The sequence below is a fragment of the Xenopus laevis genome, chromosome 8L (genome assembly GCF_017654675.1).
Source record: "Xenopus laevis strain J_2021 chromosome 8L, Xenopus_laevis_v10.1, whole genome shotgun sequence".
Lineage (NCBI taxonomy): Eukaryota > Metazoa > Chordata > Amphibia > Anura > Pipidae > Xenopus > Xenopus laevis.
In genome coordinates, this window is record NC_054385.1 from 72,057,429 (window position 1) to 72,075,466 (window position 18,038).

At 39.6% G+C, this 18,038-nt stretch overlaps 2 protein-coding genes across 2 annotated transcripts; one reads left to right on the forward strand and one right to left on the reverse strand.

Moving 5' to 3' along the window:
• LOC108698654 (F-box only protein 27) lies at nt 1–11,126 on the reverse strand. The gene is made up of 7 exons (XM_018230308.2): nt 10,988–11,126; nt 6,197–6,307; nt 5,361–5,750; nt 3,809–3,920; nt 2,481–2,576; nt 1,167–1,305; nt 1–636 (listed from the first exon to the last, which is right to left on the reverse strand). The coding sequence occupies exons 3-7, from the start codon at nt 5,668–5,670 to the stop codon at nt 490–492; spliced, it is 804 nt and encodes a 267-aa protein (XP_018085797.1). The 5' UTR covers nt 5,671–5,750; nt 6,197–6,307; nt 10,988–11,126; the 3' UTR covers nt 1–489.
• A 110-nt stretch (nt 11,127–11,236) lies between these two features.
• Nucleotides 11,237–14,609, forward strand: mrps12.L (mitochondrial ribosomal protein S12 L homeolog). The gene is given in 3 exon segments (NM_001087176.1): nt 11,237–11,308; nt 12,940–13,004; nt 13,164–14,609. Coding segments are annotated over 2 exon segments (453 nt in total). The 5' UTR covers nt 11,237–11,308; nt 12,940–12,955; the 3' UTR covers nt 13,568–14,609.
• The last annotated feature ends 3,429 nt before the right edge of the window (nt 14,610–18,038 follow it).

An 18,038-nucleotide genomic window follows, 5' to 3' on the forward strand; every position in this document is an offset into this window, starting at 1 on the left:
GTTTTTGCAGAAATCTTCAATAAAGTAACCAGAAACACAACTTTTTAAAGCACATTCCTAAAAAAAGCAAAGTCAATAACACTCTCTCAAGTCATTAATTTCACACTTCATGAAACAGTAAATGGTTTAAGTAAACATTTTTTTTTAAATATGATGTATGTTTTATTAAATCCATTTTATTGGTTATTATTTTTATGGCTTGTTTTCTTATTATTTATTGTTTGCAGTTATTCTTTACAAGCAATAAAAAAATAATAGCAATACCCCCCCCCAAAAAATATATGTACTGTAAATGTATGCAATGCTTTATAAGGTGCAAATACAAAAAAAGGGTATAGTTATTATAGTGAGAATAAATACTCACAGGTTGGATAAGGTAATGGAGAAGGGAACAAGTGTATAGGTTGAGGATGTGTTGCTGCAGATTCATTTATTTATTTGGTGATGTTTTAACTTCTTTTGGATTCAAATGATAGTTTTCACTTTTATTTAGCCATATTTTTCAATTTTCACAATGACTGATGAGTTGGTGATACGTGACCCATACCAACCCTTCCAGAACTGTGTATCTTTTCCCTTGTGTGAGAAACTCAGGAACCGTACTCCAGGCCCATAGCCATGAAACACATGAGACACCTGGGGAGAGAAAGTGTTACAAATTAATTTCACACTGGTAAATGAATATCTACTGCCACACAGCCTAGTATAATACAGCCTATCTCCTGCTCTATCCCTAGGTCAATTAAATTATAGCTGGAATAAGTAGAACGGTATATCAAGTGGGTGATTCCCCACCTCCTGATGGGAGGTGAATATTTAAGTATTCCTCTGCACATAAATGTAAGTATTCATTTATATCAAATTGCCCTGCGGCTCTATATATATTGTAAAGGACACATTACTGAATTCAGAAAAACGTGTTGATTGATTTCTATGGAAACTTGACCCAAAGACTTATGTAACTTTCTGAAGGCCAAACGTTCTTCCAAGACCTTGCATTTTTATACAAATAAATACATATTGCAGTCATGCAAATCTGCATATTTATTTTTAATCTAAAACAGGGAAGTATAATGTCACCTTTAATTTCAAAGAGCTTTTTTCAGCATTTCTCTGGTACACTGGTACAGTGACCACTTGGTGGGTTATGAACAGGTTCTCCATACCTGGTGGTAACTTCCATCATTCCATTGCGGGATTGGGTCTGGACTGGCTCTGAATTCATCAATAACATGATTTCTGTCTTCGGCTAGCAACTGAACTTTGATTTCATATACACAGCCACAATCATGCCGACCTGCATACCTTGGAAAAGATTACAACTTCAGTCTTATATAACTTGGCAGCGATCACAATATTGTCATTACGATAATGTATATTATATAACAGCAGTAACAGGTCTGCTTGCACACTACCAATGTACATTACTTGGCTAAAGTGGGTACACAACACTTCCAACTATTGGAACTGGCTATTTAAACCACAACATTCACTGCCAACACAGGTGTACCAACATCACACAACAACATCCTTGAAAATTCTGTCCCCATGCATTATAGCATCCAATACAAATTCCAGCAGCACTCCGGTAAAGTGAAAGAAATTTATTTGTGCAAATGAAGCAACGTTTCGGGCATAACCAGCCCTTTATCAAGCTATCAAGCTATGCTTGTGCATGCATTATAGCATGTTTCCTGTCACCCCCTCTATAAGGTATAGACACATGCCAAATAGCCATTACTTTTAAAGGGGTAATGCAATCATTATTCTCAGAAAAATATAAAGCCACAGGATATTCGTAAGTGTTTGTTTTATTACGACTATACCCATTTTTGGCTGTCTTTATAAAGGGCTTATATATCAAAAATCTCTTAAAATGGCTGAATGGTATTTCCATCCTTACATTGGTAACTGAGGTAATTAAACAGGATGTTCATCCTTGTGTTCAAAAACTAAACAGAGCTGTGGAGTCGGGAGCAATTTTGGTTATCTGGAGTCGAAGATAACTTTAAATACAAGCACGGGAAATATTCAAATCAGATTTAAGAGTTTCTATGAAGGAGGCTATGACAGAAACAATTCTGTTTCTAAGAGCAATACTTTAGTTATTTTTGGATTGTATTTAACAGCTATTCTACCAAACAATATGGTTTATATTGTTGAGCATTGGCAGTGATACAATTCCTTAAATGTTGTGTTAAAAGCAACAGTAGCACCAAAAAATGAAACGTAGTAGTTAACACGTAGTTATACTTTTAGCATGCAATGGTAAAAGCGGTGTATTTACTTCAGAAAAACTATTATAGTTTATATAAATAAGCTGCTGTATAGCCATGGAGGTAGCCATTTAAGCTGGAAAAAAATGAGAAAAGGACAAATAAAAAGAAACATACAAAGTCCTGCCCCAAAATGTGCAGAATGAATTACAGATATACATTTTAAGGTCAAGTTTAATGGAGTTTTCTAGTGAGGTAACAAACCAATCAGAAATGAAGATTGCAGGCTGATGGTTGTCCAGGAGATCTTCCCAGAGTCCTTCTTTTAACAAGTCTACAAGCTGAGTCTTCTGGCACCACCTAATAAGAGAACATATGTGAGAGACATCTCCTTAGTATATTTAGACTATTTGGGTTCAAGCCCTCATTCAAGTTACAACATTTGCGCAGGGCATCCGTTACGCCAACATTTGTTCAGGACCCTCGTTACAGATATATGGGAACCTTGTCTCAGGATCCACGGCTGCAAATAAGTCAGCCCCTGAGTGTGCATCAGGTTCCTCTCCTGCCTGCACAGGGAACCATTGTGTTGACCTAGAGGTCAGAGGTGTCCAAACTTTTTGCAACGAGGGCCAGATTTGGTGAGTTGAAAATGTGTGGAGGCCGACCATTCAGCCTGACATTCTTTGAACAATTAAATCATTTAACTCAATTAACAAGGAATCGTGTTGTCAGTACATCTTTTGACACCTTCAGCCCTAAAGAAGTATGAGAGCGGTGCATCACTACGTGTCAGTATTGTCACTTTCCCAGCTGCCCCCGGTCATGTGACTTGTGTTCTGATAAGCTTTAGTCGCTCTTGGAGTGATATTACCCCCCTCCCTTTCCCACTCCCAGTAGCCTAACAACAGAACAATGGGAAGGTAACCAGATAGCACCTCCATAACACAAGATAACAGCTGCCTGGTAGATCTAAGAACAGCACTCAATAGTAAAATCCAGGCCCCACTGCGACACATTCAGTTACATTGAGTAGGAGAAACAACAGCATGCCTGAAAGCAGTTCCATCCTAAAGCGCTACCTCTTTCTGAAAGCACATGACCAGGCAAAATGACCTATGATGGCTGCCTACACACCAATACACCAATATTATAAATAAAAAAAATACACTTGTTGGTTCAGGAATGACATTTTAAATGGTAGAGTGAATTATTTGCAGTGTAAATAGTGTAAAAACTACATAATAAAAATCATGACAGAATCCCTTTAAATACTAATGCTACCACTGGGTAACAGGTTAGCAATTAAAGGTGCTGGGCAGTGCCTGACACATTGGCATGACTTAGTGATGCTAGCTTTTGCTTGACTTTAACAGACCTACAGGCTGACTTTCCAGGTATATATAGGAGAACTAATAGGCATTCTGATCAAACTTCTTCCTAATTGGCTGTGAGGCTGAGCAAGCAAAAAAAAAAAAAAAACACTGCTCTAGGCCACACTAGGAGGAGCAGGTCCCACAGTTTAGGAATCATTGCCTTGGTATAATAGCTACAACAGTACCCTTAATATTAGAAATATGTTAAGTACTTACCGAAAGGATGTGACAAAACTAGTTTGGCTATTTGCCACTTCCAGTGGAAAATAGTTATCTTCTATTTTCCAGCCATCTCCACCAGGCTTACAACTCCAGTGATTTAGCCCATCTGAAGACAACAGAACATTTACTTTTGAGAAATAAACACTCTTATCATTACATTCTTTGTAATAGCAGATAAGAACTTTGATAAGATAAGAATATAGCAATACAGGATGTATATCCTGCCAAGAGAACACTTACATCCACACTTTCTGTGAGAATCTGTGCAATTTAGAAGTAACAAAACGGTTACTTTGCTGTTTCCATAAAAAAAAAAAAAAAAAATTAAAAATACATAGCAAACTAAAAAATGTATAGTCCACACTGTAGTGTACCATCACTCGCTGATCGCCACTGATGTTTTCAAAAAAATCTGACTTTTTTTGAGAGCTCTTGTTAAGTCTCCACTCAGAACATGCACTAGCTAGACCTTGGAAGATATACATTTCCATTTCACTAGAGAAAGAGCATTTTTTTGTATGGGTTCTTTCTAAGCAAATTTACTATTGCACCAGTTCTGCCATAGCAACTTGAGTCTCAAAAAAACCGAATTGCTGATTGGTTACTATTGGTAACTGTACTAGTCCAGTGTAGTATCTATCTACATTCTTAGATTATGAAGATTGGAGGAACAGTAGATACATCGGGGGTTAAAATCCATTCCTTGGCTTACCCAGGCTACAATAAAGCATATCCACAGCTAGCAAAATGACTAAAACCGTTAGTGTTGTCAGGTTATTTACCACCTGCCAATTTATCGACCACTGCCAAGGCATGTGGAGTGATGGCACAACAAAGTTACTACCCCTCTGCCCAGCCTCAGGGCATCACACAAAAAATGTGCCCTGCAGACAGATCTTTCAGTTTGTGTTACCTCAAGCAATTTATTGAATATTTATTTTATTATTAACATGTATTTATATATATATATATATATGTATATATATACACTGATTCCCTGTGCCCAGGTCTGTCCACCATGATCCACATCAACCTTTTTTGGTTCAGCTGGCTTAGGGAAACAAGAGGTAGTTCAGGACAAACTGTATGTAAGCATAGGCTGATCCACAGGTGTTTGCTGGCTCCTGTCTCTGCACCAAGAGGCACTGCATAAGGCACACTCTGTTAGTCTGCAACCAGACTACTGCTACATGTGGCTAGTTTTTGTCCCATGTATAAATGCAGGCTGAGAATCAACCACAAGGGGCAGTAGCCTTCCAAAGCAAATGACAGATAAACGCTGTAAAATACAACAATTTTAGTATTTATTCAGGAGTCAAGTCATTTATGGGGCTCTACAAAAGTAGAGAACTGACACAAACCACTTCCCATAAACTGTAGGTCATTTGTTTAGAATACTTGGTTAACTTGTATGTGCTGGTTGGACAGATACAAAAACATCTTTACACTTTGTGGCGTTATTGGTTCTTTAAATACCTACACTTGTTGATTTTACCATTTTTCGTTCCTTCTATTAGCACAATGAATACAACTATTACTTACTTACCAGTGCCACATGGGTTCTGAATCAGATTCCGTAAAAAAGGCTCTTTCAGATACATTTTTAGCCAGTTTATGTTTGGAATGCTCAGGGCGCTATTAAAAGCCTGTTTTCTCCACTCGTGTTGACATTTAATCTTCCATAGCGTAGGGGAGTCCACTATTTGCTTCCAGCGTTTGCTCACCAGTCGGCATTGCTTCAGCAGGTCTCGGGAAGGCACAAAACTTAGTATAACAAGGAGGACATCATCTGGGATAGGTTCCAAATCCATTATAAATTTCACATGTTGCAAAGACTGTGAGCTGGAAGCACCCATAACGTAGCAAGCCAGACAGGATGGAATGCAAGAAGGTGGAACGACTTGGTATTAAAGCCTACAATAAGAAAGGTACATTTCTGCAGAAAGGAGAAAAAAAACAAAAAAAACCTGTTTTTTCAGACTTTGTAACTTCTGTTATTTGTAGATTTTGTATCCATAAAAACAACAGGGTGCAACTGATTTTTTTAAAAAAAAACCACCCACATAGAAAGAAACAAGATGAATGCAAATGGGAAATAAAGACTTTTAATGGAAATATAAATCTGCACTCCTAATTTCCATATGGTTCCTCCTCTCATTCGGTTGCAATTCTCCCTGCAGCCGTAAATAAACTATGGAGCTTGAATTAGGATAGGAGTAGCAAAATGGTTATGTAATTGCTTGATTTAGCTGGGAAGCAGCATAAGTACCTTAGAACACTGAACTGTGGCCTGCTGCTTACAAACACAACTACAAATACACCAAAAACAGCAGCTGGTCAGACAGTGACCAATTTCTAGGATACAGTATGTGAATAACTGACCTTTAGGCTAATGGCCGACGAGGAGATTCACCATAGTTTTTAAAAAGCGAGTTTTTTTTCTACAGACTCTTTTTTTCTCCTCCTGAGGGTCTGCGGGGTAGTCTTGCAGATCTATAGAAAATACATAATATATAATTTGTACACAGGATTTTAAAACAAAAACGGTTTATTAAGATAGCTATGTGTGCTGAGAATCCTTTTTATAAGAACTGACACAACAAATTATGCAATTAAATATGGGGCCTCAGTTCAAGTAAAAATGTATTGGATTCCCAGGAAAATATAGTTTGTGTGTGTGTTTTGTTGTTGTTTGGATATATATTCAGCAGTTTATATTTATCTCTTTTATTCATAGATCTGAAGCAGAAAGTAATAAACACAAAATGTTACTAATGTTCACTTTTTCACAAAAGTAGACAAAACTAAAACAAGCACATTTTTATCAATAGGTCTTTTATTAGTCAGTTGTAGCCAAAACCACAAATAGAAGTGGTTTTCTCCTTTTACAAATAGTGATACAGCAAAAAACAGAATGTATCCTAATTCAAAAATTCCCCCTGTTTCACCAGTTAGAGTGTCTTGCAAATGATATCCATCAGAAATACAAACAAACGTGTACACAAAAAGCTTTTATTATTGTGTTAACATGAGGTTCAAAATGTAGTATGTAATATCTGCCAGTTGTTGAAAAGGATGCCAAGGCACACTCAACCACAGGGATCCCCAACCTTTTTCCCCCGTGAGCCACATTCAAATCTAAGAAGGATTGGGGAGCAACATAAGCATCAAAATGGTTCCTGGGAATGGCAATGAAGGGCTGTAATTGGCTATTTGTAAGCCTCTATGTGGACTTCAGCATACTTAAAGCTCTATTTGGCAAAACATCTGGTTTTTATGGAACCAAAAGCCAGGAATTCAAAATTAAGTACATGCTTTGAGGCCACTGGGAGCAACATCCAAGGGGTTGGGGAGCAACATGTTGCTCACGAGCTACTGGTTGGGGATCACTGCTCAACCATGTTCTAAGCTCTTGGCAATCTGTAATTAAAGGAGAAGGAAAGGTAACTTTTTAAACCTATCTTTAAATGTTGCTTGGGTGCTCCCCTCCTGAACCGCATTACATTCGCTGCCCAATTCGGTCTCCTGCACTCACACCTTCCCGTTGAAGTTTCTGCCCTTTCCAAACTTTGCGGCCGCCTTGTTGGCTGAGTGTGCGTCACGTCCCTGTCTGAAGTGCGCATGCGCTAAATTTAGTCCTCCCCCATTGCCTTGTACCACCTGACTGCAATATCGCCGCTCGCATGGGGGAATAAAAGGATATTGTACGCATGCGCAGGGCTTTCCAAATTTTTACTGCACATGTGTTACCCCTATTAAAACAGATTTGGATATCTCCATTTAGTGGGCAATCTATACAACTTTATTTGTATTTTACCTTTCCTTCTCCTTTAAGCAGTCTTTTCTCAATGCATTGTGAACCTGGGTACGGCTGCATAACCAAAGGCCTCATCTCCCACAAAAACATATGGCATTGGAGTTGAAAGTAAGTGTAGAGATGCTTCTGATAACTGCTGTAGCATTTCTGAATTACGGAAAGCACTGGCATTGCTTCTATAGGATTCCACGTCAGTGATGTAAAGCAAATTAGCATCAGCCGTTTTGTAATTATAGTACTTTGAGCAACTGTTGGCAGGCATTGTCACTCTAATATGTTTACTATCCAAGGCACCCAAGCAGTTTGCAAAAAAAAACTTCTCTTTTGCATTTCTTTCTACGCCAAATATAGATACAAGTATACCATGAAAAACAGAAAGGACATAGATCTAGCAGATGCCATGTCGCTGAGGAAGTACGCTGAAAAATGAGTAAACACACTGGTGCAGAAACAATAACTACACTCCCATTGCCTGTACAAAGTGATGTTTGGAAGCCGAACCAGTATTTCCACTTCGCTTGTTTGTGGAAGAAAAAGTTGAAATTGTTTATACTCACCAACACAAAGTGAAGAATGACTTGTCTCTCGAAAGTTGCTTTTAAAAAAAAAAATGTGGTGACTACTCTCTCTGCTGGCCATTACCATAAAAAAGATACAGCTTTCGATGTATGTACCTTACAGGTACAATACAACTTTAAAACAAGTGAAAATGTTGAATGAATGAATGAATGAATGAAAGTTGATTGGAACAATTTTTTTCTTAGAAAATATTTTATTTTTGGATATACATCTCATTCTAGCATCCACCACAGATTCTTTGCAGCAATTCAGTGTTTATAAATCTGTTATACTGTGCTATGTATGTACAGTATGTACGTTTCCTTCATACATTCCTGCCTAGCATGTACTGATCATTTGTCATTTTCCAAGCATGTTCTTACTTCTTTCAGGAAATATATTCATCAGACAGTTTATTTCTATCTTACCAAATGCTAGCATTAATTGGGAGTGACTGTTTGTTTACAACCTCTCAACTACAACCCTCAAAACATCATCTCTTGAACGGTCATTTTTTTTCTGCACTCTTAGATCATTTGCATATATAAAATTTGTAGTTCACTTTTAGGTTCACTAACACTGGCAGTCTAAATACTATATAATACACATTGCCATTAAAATAATCATTTTGCTGCTATATTAATTAACCAAAAGGAATCAAGTAAAGGAAAAGGAATCAAGTAAAGGAAAAGGAAGGGGCGTGACATCATTGCACATCAATTTTACTCGCACTGCTGATAAAATTATGCTCATCCCACTCCTCTTTTCTGACCAGAGATCGCTGTGTTAGAATATGCATTTTTTAAAAATTCAGTATGTAAGGATTTAGGCTGAGAGCTTATTTACAAACCTCAGAACATTTCTATATCTATACTGGGCTGTGCAGCATGAAGCTGAACAACCCTTAAATCAGAGGTGTCCAAACTTTTTGCTATGAGGGCCAGATTTGGTGAGGTGAAAATGTGTGGGGGCCGACCATTCAGCCTGATTCTTTGAACCATTAAATCAATTAACTCAATTAAACAAGGAATACCGTCGTCAGCGTTGCGTCACTACATGTCAGTACGTGTCTATTGCTAACACCTTCAGCACACGGGCAGCAGTATAGACCTGGCAGATCATTTCACTAATTCGCCCAAATATTACTGCTAGGCCTACACTCCCGATCTCACTATGCTGGTGGGTCGCATTATTATTAATATCATGATGGAGGCTGAGGGCCGGTGTAAATTTGAAATGGGCTGCAATTGGCCCCCGGGCCTGACTTTAGACATGCCTGCCTTAAATGAACAATACAACCAACAAAAGTGGGTAAAATGGGTGTGTTTGCTTCAGAAAGACTACTATAGTCTGATGTAGAAATATCCTGTATGCAGCACAAAAGCCTGCCAGCTCATGCTTTTAAAGGAGAACTAAACCCCCTAGGTTCAAAAGCCCCCCTCAACTGCCCTCCATCGGCCTTATCTCTCCCTTCCCGCACTGTCTATTATGTAAAAAAGCGCCCCTGTTTGAAAACCTGAGTTAAAAAATGCAGAACAGCGCGGCTGGGTACATATCCTTTGCCTGCATACCCCTAGTCCTGCCCTCGAGTCCCCTGGTCCTGCCCGATCTCCTCCGCTCCCCCGATCTTTCCGCCGCCACCCCTGCTGTCAAAATGCATTCGCGCATGTGTGTTCTTGCAGGGGGGTGGGGTGGAGTGCCGTTTCTGGCTTGGCTGCCTAGGGCACCCAGCTGGGTTGGCCCTGGATTAGCAGATCACTTAAACGGCAATCTTTGCAACCCTTCTAGCTTGCTTTTCTAGCTGTGTCCTTGAATTTTTATGTTATCTTGTAACATCCTTTGACAGATGGGTGTGTTCCCTGGCTGGATGCACCTATGAAACTACTGCATTATAAGGAAGAACAGGCTGTGTTTCGTTCTGAGCTCCCCTGCAGTGGAACGTGTGCAAATCGGCCACAGGGGAACGCAGTGCAAAATGGCTCTATATGAGCCCCTAGGGCTGAGACACATGCAAAGATTTTGGGAGATTTAGTTGCCCGGTGACAAATCGCCTCTTCTTCAGGCAAATAATCTCTCCGAACTGCCTTCCCACCGGCTAGAATCAAAATCGCCGGTAGAATGGCACTCGGAGCGCTTCGTTTTCCTTAGTTGCCTCACAAGGAAATTTGGGAGACTTCGGGAAACTAAGTGCTCCAAGTGCCATCCCACTGGCAATTTAGATTATAGCCGATGGGAAGGCATTTTAGGGAGATTAGTCGCTGAAGAAGCGATTTGTTGAGGGCCACTAAATCTCCCCGAATCTTTGCGTATGTGTCTGCCCTTACACAATTACACATAGTAAGAAGGGAGGGGGTATAAGGAGTGATGTGATATCTAGGAAGTGCACAATGGAAAATGAAAAAGTGATTTCTTTGCATCTTTCTTTGAGATCAAGAGGCCCCAAAATAGAAGGCAATATATGATTGACAGGCTCAGCTGATATTTCTAAATGTGTTTATAACAAGTATGGCTGTTTTAAGATACAAGAAAAATAATTTGCGTTTCATGTTTACTTTGGAAAGGACTTTTTATGTCTGGGGGGGGGGGTGACAAAGAAAATCCTTTATTCGCAGGCTGTACCAGGGCTGCAGGACATCATTATTCCATCTATGATAGGCTACTGACATTTGGCAGATGTTTAGTAAATATGTATATTCTCCAGAAAAGAATCAGCAGAATAAAGGAGGTACAATCGTGCGGAGCCGCCCACAGTACAGGGCCAACAAGTGTCAGTGAAATAGGTTGACTGTGACCAATACCTGCTGCTTCGCTTCCCTGGTTGTAGGAATCCCTCAATCTTTCCCTACGATCCGCACATATTAGTTCGCTCCCAACAGACACTTCGTGAATGCACCACAATTGATTCTTCACGCTTCTAGTAACGTCCCCGCAGCACTGTCTGTATAATAAACACCAATGACTACTAAAACGAAAGCCTCGCCTTCCTGTTTCATCTCCACGCCCTGAATTGGGGTTACTCACGTGCAATGTGACCGGAAGTACAAATTCAAGCAGCGTGCGCGGTCATTAAGGTGACAGGAGATGTCTGTGTTGCTTTGAGGGTTCCGCGCTGTTACAGGGTAAGTTTCTGCGCTACAGCAAATACCCTGTCTCTAATGATGTCTGGTTATCGTCAGCCTAGTGTATGGTTTTATTTCATCTCGACCTGTTTCATGGGAAACAGGCCCAGACTGACAATCTGTGGGTTCTGGCAAGTGCCAGAGGGGCTGCTATAAGGTGCCATAGACATTCAGTATTTAGTGGAGTGGGCTGATTGGGCCTCTGTGTACCTTAGATGCCAGTGCCTATTTTGACTCTCAGTCTAGCCCTGATGGAGAATGCATGTATAGTTAGAACTTTGGCTATGCAAGTTGTGCATTAACTGTATTGGGCCAAACGGAAGGCATATGTTGAGTTGACACATCGTTTCGATTGCCTTTTACGCCAAATCATGACTAAAACTGTAGCTAAAATTGTTGCAGTGAGCATAAAGGTGGTGATTAGTAACTGAGTGTAACACACAAGCAATTAAAGGAGAACTAACCCCCCCAATAAGAAAAGCTCTTGCCTACTACCCTATATAGTCCCCCCTACTCTGCTTCCCTCCCCCATAGTTCACTACCCCATAGTTCACTACCAATGAAAGTGTCCCAAATACATTGCTCACCTATCGGTGAAGAGTAAGAGCAGCAGAGCTCATGGGCGCCATCTTCCGGATCATCAGTCTTCTTTGGGTCCTCTTCGTTCCCTTCAGCAATTCACTGTACTTTTGGCGCATGTGCAGTTGCTACAAACTAGAAGAATGCTCCAACTGTGCCTGCGCCAATACGGCGCTCCCTTACAGATGAAGAACGAAGGTCCAGAAGTTGGCGCCCATGAGCTCCCCTGTGCTTACTCTGCACCAATACGTGAGCAATGTATTTGGGACACTTTCAGGGGTAATGAACTATACGGGGGGGGGACTATCTAGGGTAGTATGTAGAGTCCATATCTAGGGGTTTGGTTCTCCTTTAAAGGGGTGGTTCACTTTTAAGTTAAAGAAACGATAACACCAAAAAATTAAAGTGTTTTAAAGTAATACAAATATAATGTACTGTTGTGCTGCACTTGTGTGTTTGCTTTTGAAACTCTACTGTCGTTTATAAAAACAAGCTACTGTGTAGTCATGGGGGCAGCCATTCAAAGCTGGATTGGGCCTGTTACCTGTGGAAAATCCTTGATCTCCTGACTCTGTGGGTGGCCTGCAGGCACCATGCAGAGGAGCAATCGGTTGAGGTATGGCCAGTCAATTAATCAAACATTTTGGGGGAAAGAAATTAAAATTTAAAGTCCTCTGGTCAAACAATCCTATGTGTGATGTCACTTTGGATTTAGGGCCATCACTTTTGGTGTTTGTGTCGTCACTTTTGGAATTACGAGGCTCACATTGGGGGATGGGTCCTGCTAATATTGTGTTTGACCAATTAATTTCCATTTGATGGGTCATTCATTTTAATTCAAGGTGTAATTTCCTTTTAAACTCATGTTTCCATTTTTTGCATTTGCAATTTTTCAGCTTACAGTCCCAGTAGTATTTTGAGTTACAACTGAATAAACTTAGCAAGGGTGAATACAAATGTGCATCACATAATATGCCAGTTCTTCATACCTGTGTCTGTTGTTTGTAGTTTCCATAATCTAGAAATTACTTGGTATACAATTTGCATTGCAGGTATCCTGTCTTCAGGATGTCATCCACTGTGATCAAGAGCTTTGCCTCTACAGCCATCAGATCAGGTATATTCATTGTAGCAGTGCTATCCTGCTATGCGTCGTGAATTTTGCTTTGATTCCATGTATGTTACAGGAATACTGAAAGAACTCTGAATAAACTATAACCAATTTTTTGCTTTAATGGAGTAAAAATGCTTTAATTTTTTGTTTGTCTTTCTTCAGGTTTCATCCCTTTCTCTAGGGTTCTTGCCCAGTGGATGTTCCGTGCCTCCATACCATGCAACTCGCATAGCATGGCCACCCTAAACCAGATGCATCGTGCAGGCAAGCCCAAGCCTGACCCCCCACAATTGGGTCCCACCTTTGGCTGCCCCCAGCTCAAGGGTGTGGTTTTAAAGACCATGATCCGAAAGCCCAAGAAACCAAACTCTGCCAACCGCAAATGTGCTCGTGTCCGACTCAGCAATGGCAAAGAAGTAATTTGCTTTATACCTGGAGAGGGACACAACCTACAGGAACATAACATTGTCTTGGTGGAGGGGGGCCGCACACAGGACCTGCCAGGTGTGAAACTCAAGATTGTCAGGGGCAAATATGACTGTGCACATGTCAAAAAGAAGAAATAGTGTTTCATTTATTTTGCTGGCCATATCATCCTCATTTTGCTCCAAATAAACATGATTCCTGTATAGAGGTAAACGAAGGCTCTACTTTAAGTGAACAATATATGGACACTGTTAAAACAAAAAATATTTTGCTCTGGAAAATAATAAGATACTTACTATTATTTAGCACTTAAAATGAAGAGCTTGAAGTGTTTTCTTAAACCTAAGATTACATTTTGAATTGATATACAGCAAACATAATATTTACTTTATAATTTGATTTGTGGCATGATGGTGCATGCCTTTTTTTGTCCTAAGAATATAAGGTATATAACTTGGTTGTAATTTTAAAAACATGGTATAATTGGTTAATTTACTAAAATACTAGTATATATGCCAAAATGTAACGATATTATGTAGCAACCAATAAGAAGTACTTTCATTGTTCATCTTGTATTTTCATTATTGCTGATCAGTTGATATAGGATACTGTATGAGGGCTGTTTGTAGCTAAACTAGTGTATTGCTAATGGTATTTGGTTAGAGCACTGCTTTTCAACTGTTTCCATATGAGGAGGTGCAGCTAATTACTGTACTACATGTTTATGGGCCAGGTTTTGATGAAATTATGTCATGCAAAGAGTTCAGTGGAGACTTTGAACAATATGGGAGCTGTAAGAAACTATTTAGGGGCTCAAGTTGGGCAGCCCAAGCCTCCAATATGTGTGTTGAGCCTCATCATGCTATAATGGGGCCATTTAGCTAAGCAAAAATCTTGCTGGGCTAATGTCCTAAATGTAATCATTTAGGATTCATGGATGTAGTGAATTAATTATCTCTCACCTGAATATTTCAATGAAATGTTTTTTTGTGCACACATAATTTAAAGATACACATCACAAAGTGTACAGAATTTCCAGACCAAAATCCAATTCACTATCTATCCTGAAAAGGGAATTGTTGAATGCCAGTTTCTAGACATGATGAGTAGTTGTCTATATGAGCCCATTCTGTTTTATAATCCTGCAATAAAGTAAATAAAGGATTTATAATCTTTTGAATAACAAGGGGAGGCTCCAGTTGTAGCAGCTATAATACATTATTGCTATAGCCTATAATAGGTGTCAATAACCCATTATAGAATCGGCCCTGTTTTCTCTCTTTCTATTTTTCTTAGAAGTTTTTCTTTTAATGACAGCGTAACGTTTCATATGAATTATGTGGATCTTCAGCAGTTAGGCAGGTTTTATTTACATAAAAGGCTGAACTTTTTAAACATAAGTTACTATGTTGGATCAATTCTGTTATTTGTACAAGCAAGCAAACTAACAGAACAATACTGTGATCATTTACAACCATGAGTGCAGTTGCATTCTAGCAAAAATTATATTCTTTATAGGTCATTGTATTCAAAACTGCTCAATTGTTCCGAAAATCGTGCGCAAGTGTGTCCATTGACACCGGGGAACCCTGGAGTTACCACCACCTCTACAGGTGGTGGTAGCTTCAGGGTTGCCACAGTGGCCTACATCAATAGATGGCTCAAACTTGCACCTAATGCATTGTGCACAGACCTCAGACACTGGAAATGATATAATCTCAACAATTACATTTTCAGCACACTTTGTGCACTTTCATGCGCAAGAACAACTGTGCACATTTTGATGCATTGCTGCAATTGTGGCCAGCATAACTCCCCCTGGCAACCACAATGATTCTTATGGCAGAAAATGCTTCATTGTGGGTAAAAAACATGGCATTGTGTACAAAATTACACTTTGCACATTGCACTTGCAGTTGTAAATGGCAGTTATATATGCAATATATTTAAATGGAGCGTGTTGAATGGCTTATCCAGTCTATCTTCATTAGAGTTAAAGTGATTATCTCTTGATAACACTCTTTTGAGACCCATTTCCACGTAGTATCCAGCCAAAAGGTATGCAATATGATCAGAGAAAACTTTTCAAATTGCTCTTTCAGTGTGGCCTGCTAGCACAAGCATTCTGAATTAGCTGCTGCCTTTTGTAGTATAATACTAAGCAGACACTTATGTACACAAATCTTCTCTTCTGAATAGGGCTTACACATGAGTCTTGGCACATGCATGTCCCAATCCGATGCCCAGCAGTATTTGAATCCTGCATCTAAATTGACATTCTCAGTTGGAACCCTCAATCCTGATTTCAGAAAAAGAATTAATGAGGAGCATGATCAAATAAAAACAAACTAAACATTGCCATGTGCAATTCCAAACATCAGTTGGAGTGATGTGAAGGTCACCACCATTAGAATGTTGTCATTTGTAGTGATAAGCAATTTCACCATTTTGAAGTCTGGGTTTGGCAGATGCCAGAAAAACTGTACCTGCCTGAAAGCATAATGCTCACGGTGAAGATTGGAAATGGAGTAAATGGTCTTGGACTGTCTTGTGACAGGACTGGTTTTATTGCAATAATATAATAAAATGACTGATTACCTGCCTCCACACACTTCATTAAGGATGCTACCATACGGGGCTGATTCTCCTCCAGTGTATGAATGAATGGTGAGAATCATCTGATCCACTTCTTCCTGTGTCTGCACTCAAAGGCACTCTGTCAGCTCAGTTGTAGACACACACAACGGATTTTGGTGTGGAAGTGCGTGATAATTCCTTTTTGCTTGAAAAACCTTTCCATGTGTCTGTGCCTGCCAATGCAGACATAGAAGATAGTGGAGGCCAGTGGATCATGTGGCAGTAGCCTAAACCGAATCCAACACCAATTAAACCCCATTGCATTATTTCTGCAGTTCTGTCTTCAGGAGTTGATATCATGGAGTCTCTCTCAATGCTTAAAGGGATACTGTCATGGGAAAAATGTTTTTTTTTTTTCAAAATGCATCAGTTAATAGTGCAGCTCCAGCAGACTTCTGCACTGAAATCCATTTCTCAAAAGAGCAAACAGATTTTTTTTATATTTAATTTTGAAATATGACATGGGGCTAGACATATTGTCAATTTCCCAGCTGCCCCAAGTCATATAACTTGTGCTCTGATAAACGTCAGTCACTCTTTACTGCTGTACTGCATGTTGGAGTGATATCACCCCTCGCTCCCCCCCCCCCCAGCAGCCTAACAACAGACCAATGGGAAATTAACCAGATAGCAGCTCCCTATCACAAGATAACAGCTGCCTGGTAGATCTAAGAACAGCGCTTAATAATAAAATCCAGTTCCCATAGCAACACATTCAGTTACATTGAGTAGGAGAAACTGACCAGCCAAAATGACCTGGCTGCCTATTCACCAATATTATAAATAAAAAAATACACTTGCTGGTTCAGGAATTAAATTGTATATTGTAGAGTGAATTATTTGCAGTGTAATTTAGAAATAAAAACGACATCATAAAGTTCATGACATAATCCCTTTAAGTAACACTGGAAGTCAAGTTGCTGCTTAAGGTGGCCATACACAGAGAGATCCGCTCGTTTGGCAACATCTCTCCACCTTGATGTGGGCGATTATCGGACTGATCTGATCATGTGCCCTAGGGCCCAACGATCAGATCATAATACAGCAGTACGGGCCGTTGGATCACGGGACCATATCAACGAACAGACGCGGTCCTCGATCCAGCAAGAGTTTTAGCCCTGCCAGATTGACATCTGCCCGATTTTCGGTCAGATATAGGCCGCAAATTTTCTGTGACTAACGCTATGGCATTGTAAGGCAGCAAATGGTCAATTAAAGGCTTGTCTTAAAGTCCAATAATTGTCCAGATAAAAATATGTAAATAAGCCACAAGTCTTGCTCTTTGTGCAGTTCGTTTACTTTATAAAGTATAGGGAAGGGACATAATTATACAGTAGGCAGACCCTATGGGTGCTGGGGCGCCTATGCCAGCTCACACATCAAATTGTCGTGCGCATAAAGAATTGTGTGTGAAAACAAAATTTTATATCAATTTTGACCTGATCACACAGTTTTTAAAAACTGCACGCTAGTTTAATATGTGCCCACAAAAGATTTTTTTGCGTACATGGCCGAGAAGGAATCAAAGGGAACATTGGCAGTGACTAGTGATGGGCAAATCTGTGTCGTTTGCGAAATGCATTAAAGTCAATAGACGTCAAAATAATTTTCATGTGTGTCAAGTTAGACGCGAGCGGCAATTTTTACACACGGGACTATTTGGTCCATATGCATTAAAGTCAATGAGTGTTCGAATCATTTTGAGGCGTGACAATTTTTATGCGTGCGACAATGCACTACGAGCATGATTTTTTTTTTTACGCACCGGATTTTTCTCCAGTGAATTGTCGCCACAGTATTGCAAATTAATTAGTTTGCGGCGAAACGTGGAAATTCATGTCTGCCAAATTTATTCACAGTGACCCTTTAGAGTAGTAAAATAAAAGGGATTTATATTATCACTTTAAAAATGCCCATTTTATGATGTGTTTTCCATGTTGATCTTGTATTACCTGTTGAAACCATAAGGTGGCA